The 6,065-nt window shown below is 59.0% G+C and overlaps 2 protein-coding genes across 2 annotated transcripts in view; both read right to left on the bottom strand.

Annotated features, from left to right (window-relative positions):
* NEU4 (neuraminidase 4 (sialidase)) overlaps nucleotides 1-2,253 on the bottom strand; it is a 5,503-nt gene extending 3,250 nt beyond the window's left edge. The window contains exons 1-2 of the mRNA XM_015561818.1: nucleotides 2,179-2,253; nucleotides 5-151 (exon numbers count right to left, since the gene is read on the bottom strand). Of these exons, the coding sequence (XP_015417304.1) occupies nucleotides 5-148 (144 nt within the window). The 5' untranslated portion in view covers nucleotides 149-151; nucleotides 2,179-2,253. The remainder of the gene's footprint in view (nucleotides 1-4; nucleotides 152-2,178) is intronic.
* Nucleotides 2,254-4,974: 2,721 nt separating this feature from the next.
* The window catches only part of GAL3ST2 (galactose-3-O-sulfotransferase 2), a 15,064-nt gene continuing 13,973 nt past the window's right edge, over nucleotides 4,975-6,065 (bottom strand). Inside the window, exon 4 of the mRNA XM_015561817.1 lies at nucleotides 4,975-6,064. Within this exon, the coding sequence (XP_015417303.1) occupies nucleotides 5,797-6,064 (268 nt within the window). The 3' untranslated portion in view covers nucleotides 4,975-5,796. The remainder of the gene's footprint in view (nucleotide 6,065) is intronic.

Genomic DNA, 6,065 nt, shown 5'->3' with positions numbered 1-6,065 from the left:
GCGCGTGGGTGGGGCTGAGCCGCTGCTCTGCGAAGGCCAGCAGGGTGGGCCCCGGGGCCACGGGCAGCAGCGCGGGCACGCGGTAGGTCAGGCCGCTCCTCTCGCTCTGGAAGAGCACGGTCCGCGTGGGGACTCGGGGGGCCCCCATGCCCTGCGGGCCCAGGGCCAGCGGGTCAGCGGTCAGGGTCAGGCACACTCCCCTCTCTCCGTCTGATGGTGGAGAGGCTCTGTAGGTGCAGACGCGCGGAACCACGCCAGACGCCTCCCTGTACCCACCTCAAACCGCCCTGGCCCAGGCTCCCTGCCCACCTCTTCTTCACGGCCACCGCACCCCCAAATTGGCCCCTTCCTGCTGTCAACAGAGCCCACAGAGGGAAAGCAGGGCGCCTGGCCCGAGTCCCTTCACCCTACACGCCTGTGAGCCTGGGGCAGGTCGGCTCCACCGGCCCAGGAGGCCAGCCAGGTTCACAGTCAGGTCCCAACGCTTTGGACAAGGAAGGGTTTACTGTCCCCAAATAGGGGCCCCACCACCTCGGGGGCGAGCCCCACAAACACAGAGAAGCACAGAAACAGATACACCATCAAAAACAAACAACAACATAGGGAGAGACTCACACATGAAACAGACACATGCAGATGCACACACATCCCCACAGATACCCACAGATACACACTTGGGGGGCAAACACACACAGTGACATTTCACACACGGGAGGAAGGCACCCTAGCTGCTGCCACCACTCTTCTCAGACCTGCAGGGTCACCAGGGTCAGGAGGTTCTGGGGAGTAGTCTGTGGGGCAGGTGACCGGCCACCCTGTCCCTTGGGCTCCTGAGAGAGGCTGGGGGGTCTTGGGAGGTCCAACAGAGCCATTGCCACCTACAGGGGCCCCCAATAGCTCCCTCACGTGCCTCAGAGACCTAGGAATGATGTAGGCCAGAGGAGCAGTGAGAGGGACCCCACGGTGGCCAAAGAGGCCACCATCCTACGGTCCTGCCCCTGCCCCATCCTGGCAGAGAGGAGCCACAGGAGACAGGGGGGAGGCAGGGGGGCAGCTCTAGTCTGTGCACTGAGGCCCAGTGTATTGAACTTGAAAGCAGGAAGCAGGTGTGGGTGTCACATGTCCCTCCGGGTTGAATGGACACAGCAGGACATTCTCTCCACTTGGCTCCCTCCCCAGGGCCTGGGACCACCCGAGCTGGTATCAGCATAACAGGCAGCCCAGGCCTACGCCTGGCCTGAGGACAGAGAGGCAGAGGGAGGCTCCCGAGACCAGCTGGTACGTCTGCCTGCTGCACAGAGCTGGACAGGCCTGCCCAGTACTTGGAGCGTCCTTGCCCTGACCAGAGCCCCAAAGTTCTGGGGAGGCCCCCATTGTAGGAGGAAGTACCAGGTCTCCCAGGCAGCTGGCCCTTCCCAGTGTGGCCAGTTCAGCAGATTCTGGGGCTTTGACTTGACTAGATGGCTACCTCTGAACATTAACTGGAACTAGAACATTTAAGTCTGGGTGCCCATCTACCCCCACGGGGGGGACTTTCTCGGGGGCAGCACATCGCAGAAGGGAAGCTGAGGTCCGGGGAGGCCATGGGACCTCCAAGAGAACCTGGTCCCCTGACCCTGGATCCCGGGCAAGTTGTCGGGGCTTATTCTGCCTCCAAGGGGCTTACCCTAGACCTGCCGGCAGCCGGTCCTGTCTGGGCTCGCCCTGGAGCACTGGGCCAGGGCAGGTCATCCGGCCCACACCTCCCTTCTGGGTCAGCGCCTCTCTTATCCTTTGGGCCGACACTGCTGGCCGCTCACCTGCTGAAATGCCACCCAGGAAGAGCCAAGGCTCTTTGCACAGGCAGAGGGACCCTGGCTCTGGCACCCTGCGGGGGCTCCAGTCTAACCTGCCTGCCCTGTGCTCCGTCCAGACAATGACTCAGTTACACACCCCTCTGCCTGGTGGAGCGACTCCCACAGGCCCACCTGGTCCTGGGGACTGGACACCCCGTCTGCATCCATCCCATCCTCTGAATCTACCTCCAGGCCCTTCAGTGTCACACCTGCCCCTTGAGCCAGGAAACTGCCCACTGGGGATCCGCGTGCCCATGGCCCTCATCCCAAAGAGGGCAGCCAGGGAGGACGGAAGGAGCGGGGTCCCGGCCCTGGGAGGCTGGGAAGCAGGGAAGGGACTCACCGGGCACCGCAGGGAAGCCGCACAGCAGGCTGTGGTGCGGCCACAGGACTGCCTGCCTGCCTTCGGACCCAGTGAGCTGAGTGGAGACAAGGGCCCACTGTGTGGGTGGGAGGCAGGAGGCGGGAGCTGGCCTGGTCCAAGCGCTGCGTCAGAACCCAGGACCCTCCCGCCAGCTGGGGTGCAGCAGAGCAGCCAGGGGGTGCAGAAGGGCACTCGGGGTGAGAGCCAGGGTCAGGACGGGGCCACGCAGGGCTCCTCTCTTGTGGCTGACCCGCTCCACCCTGGGGTGCTGGGGACTTGGAGTTGGGGGGTCACAGTTGCCCTCAGGCCTCCTGCAGAGATGCCTCAAGCTACATAACACTCCGTGATCCTTCCCTTGGCTTCCAGGATGTAACCTCTTGGGCCCTCACTGGGCTCCAGCCCATGTCTGTTGCTCGGGGCCCGGCTCCCACTAGGCAGGCCCGCATCCCACCTCTCCCACCCCCTCCCCAGCACCAGCTGCCTCCCAGGGCCCCCTCCTGCCAGCTGGCCCCATTCCTCACCACTCCCCCACTGCTATCTCCAAGGTGGCTTCATGGATGGCCACTGCATGGGTGACCACTGCCCAGGTGACCGCTGCCTGGGCCAGGACTCAGGGAGAGTGCTGTCAGGGTCCTGAGGGGCCAGCCTCCTCAGGGCCCCGCCCCCTCCTTTTCCTGCCCCTCCCTCCATTCGAGGGAGAAAGGGGCTCTGGGAAAATTAAGACATCCGGTGATGTCCACATGGAGATGACAACCCTGCTGTGTCCCTTCAGGTCCTCAGGGCCGGAGGGGATTTACAAGGCCACAAGGTGGAGAGGAGTGGGTGAGCCACCATCCTACTTGATGGCTGCCAGCCCCTCACCACCCGGCACAGGCAGGGCCCCAGGAAGACTGCCGCCCATTCTGTGAGGCTTCTGGGACGGGCACCTGTCACCTCTGCCACTCCCGTGAGCCCCAGGGCCATCCCCCAGTCCCCCTAAGACAAGCACATGCCCTCTGGTTGCAGGCAGCCCCTCACCTGACCCCAAAAGGAGGTTTAGGCAGAGTTTGCTCTGAGCTCACTAGCTGCACAGGATGCCAGCATATTCGGCCTTTTGGGTGGGTGGACTGGTCATTTCTGAGTTCTTATTACAGACCGCAAGCACTTTACATGGTAACAAATACCCCAAAGTTTCCCTCCAAAAACCGTACCGGTTCACATTCCTGCCAACCCCAAAGGCACAAGCAAACGCCATGGAATTTCTGTGGTGACTCAGCGGTCTCGGTTCCGTCGCAGAGGATGGAACGTGTCCGTGCCGAGGTGGAGGCTCCCCTCCCCCACCCCCATGACAACACAACCTGCAACCTGCTCTGGGTTCAGAAGCAGCAGCTTCCCTCCTTATCCGGGGTTCACACTGGCCCAGGCTGGCCCGGTTTGGGCCTTGCTTCCTTTGGGTTTTGGCGGAGCCTGCCTGATGCTCGGGGCACTGGATTTTTTCTGAGTCTTTCTCATTTGCCTATAGTTTCTCATCCATGGCTCTTGCTGTCCTTCTGAGCCGCCTGTCATCCCCTTGCCGTTCGTCGGGCGTCTGGTTCCCTTTCTCTGCGTTCCCGAGGGATTCCTTCTGCCTTGTCCCTGGGTTAGGGAGAGGGGCCCCAGCTCACGCGGGCTCTGTAGTGTCCTGTTCTTCACCATCTCTGTTCAGTTTTTTGGAAGTCACTTTTTCCGTTTCCAAGTGTTGTCTTTTCATATTCACTGCAATATGTCTTCTAATCTCACTAAAAACTCATTCTTCTTTTTAATTTTTATTTTGAGAGGACGTTCATTAAAGCTGGGGACAGTGAAACAGGAGAGGGCTTAGGGTAGAAGAAGCAGCAGGGGAGAGACTAGGCGGGGCTGCTTTGGCTCTCTAGGAACTTAAGCGGAAACAAGCGAGCCCAGGCCGGCTGTCAGCTCACTGGAGAGTCAGAGACCAGGAGGCCTTGGGTTCAGGTTCAGGGGTGAGCCCTGGATGAGCTGCCACTGCCCATTGCTCCCTGGCTGCAAGTCGCATGGCACCCTTAGAGGTTAGGAGGTGCATGCCTGTGGGGGAGGAAGAGGAGGAAGGATGAGGCTTGGCATGCTCCCAGGAAGAAAAGCTCACACCGGGTCCTGTGTTTTAAGGGTTTTAAAGGCTGGGAGTTTAGGAGAAGTCTTAGGGGAGGGTCTCTTTATTATTATTAATTTGAGAGAGAGAGAGAGAGAGAGGAAGATAGAGAAAAAGAGAGAGAGAAACATAGATTTGTTGTTCCACTTATTTATGCCTCCACTGGTTGATTCTTGTATGTGCCCTGGCTGGGAACCGAACCTGAAACTTTGGCATATTGAGAAGACACTCTAACCAAATGAGCAACCCCGCCAGGGCATAGGAGAGGATTTCAACAGAATATTCATCAGATTTATGGTGATGTACCAAAATGAGATTAATTTCTTTTATTTTTTGTTTCAGAGAGGAAGGGAGAGGGAGAGATAGAAACATCAACGATGAGAGAGAATCATTGATCTGCTGCCACCTGCACAACCCCCACTGGGAAGCGAGCCTGCAACCTGGGCATCTAACCACAATCTCCTGGTTTATAGGTCAGTGTTCAACCACTGAACCACGCCAGGCCGGGCAAATTCATATCCTTGGGTGTGGTTGGCGCAAACTGTACTAACTGGGTTTCTGTTATCTATCTCTCTGGGGAGTCATTTAAGCTGTATACCCTCTGATTACAAAGAAGGGTAAACCATTTACTCTTAGGTGTCGTTGATTACGGAATATAGGATTTTGCGATTTACAAGCTGGCTGTAAACTGCTAGGTCATTTAAATATTTGTCTCAATTTTCCGCTTCTACTTTCCCTGGCTTACTGACCTGTCTTAACTGGACCAGGTTTTCCTAAGGAGCTGAGGTCACCTGGTGGTAGCACCGTGTAGAGTGTCCTCCTAACAAGCCATGGTACTAGGAAAGCTTGTTGTGTGCCCTGCTCTGTGGCTGAAAAATCACTTTGGAAAAGTTTGCCCCTCCTGGGAGAAGGCAATGGCCACGTCCTCAGTTCCCAGTGTTCCAGGGAGCGGCTGCCTCCTGTTCTGATCATTTGGGGGGCTCCCTTCTTTGAAATGCTGATTCACCTGAAAAGTGTGGACATACCTACACACAGGAGCACCCGCTGCAGGTGCCCAGCCCAGCTGCCAGGTCCTCTGAGCTGGAGGCCCTGAGGGGAAAGGAAGGGCCCCCAGCACCGGGCTGGCCAGGCTGAGCCTCCAGGCTGAGCTGTGAGAGCAGCTACTCCTCCAGCGCTCGGGGCACCACGTGTTTTGAAGGGCATATGACACTGACTGTGTGCATCCCACTCGCACCGCTGGGCCCCGAGCAGCCAGGAATCATGTCCTGCCAGGCAGGGTGCCCTCAGTCCCTCCCCTCGAACAACAAACAGGCTCTCTTCTGGGACTGCGTCCAACATGAGCTCCTCCTGCAGTTTTCCTCACTGGACACTGTGAGTGGGCAGCTGTAATCCCAGGAGCCCAGCCATGAGCCTGAGGCCGTGCCCAGGGCCTCCCAACGTGACAGCAGAGGCTCCGGCATCAAACGGAGGGGCTATGCCTTCAGGAAGGGGATGTCCTTGGGGGGCTTTTCGGGGAACTGCAGGGTGTACAAGTGGGCCATGTACTGGAGCTCGGGCATGACCATCCGCTGACACATGCGCAGCGTCTCGTTGTCCAAGCCCTGCCTGAGGTTGTAGCCCAGGATGCTGGCCTCCCCGGACTGGAACGGCTGCAGCCTGCGGTCGGTGATCTGCGTCTTGTTCTTGGGCGCGCTGTCCTGCAGGCACAGGGCTTCCAGCTCGCGCCGCCGCGCCCGAAGCC

Source organism: Myotis davidii, unplaced genomic scaffold (genome assembly GCF_000327345.1).
Source record: "Myotis davidii unplaced genomic scaffold, ASM32734v1 scaffold370, whole genome shotgun sequence".
Classification (NCBI taxonomy): Eukaryota; Metazoa; Chordata; class Mammalia; order Chiroptera; family Vespertilionidae; genus Myotis; species Myotis davidii.
The sequence above is the reverse complement of the archived record's forward strand: the minus strand, read 5'-3'. Positions and strand labels throughout refer to the sequence as shown.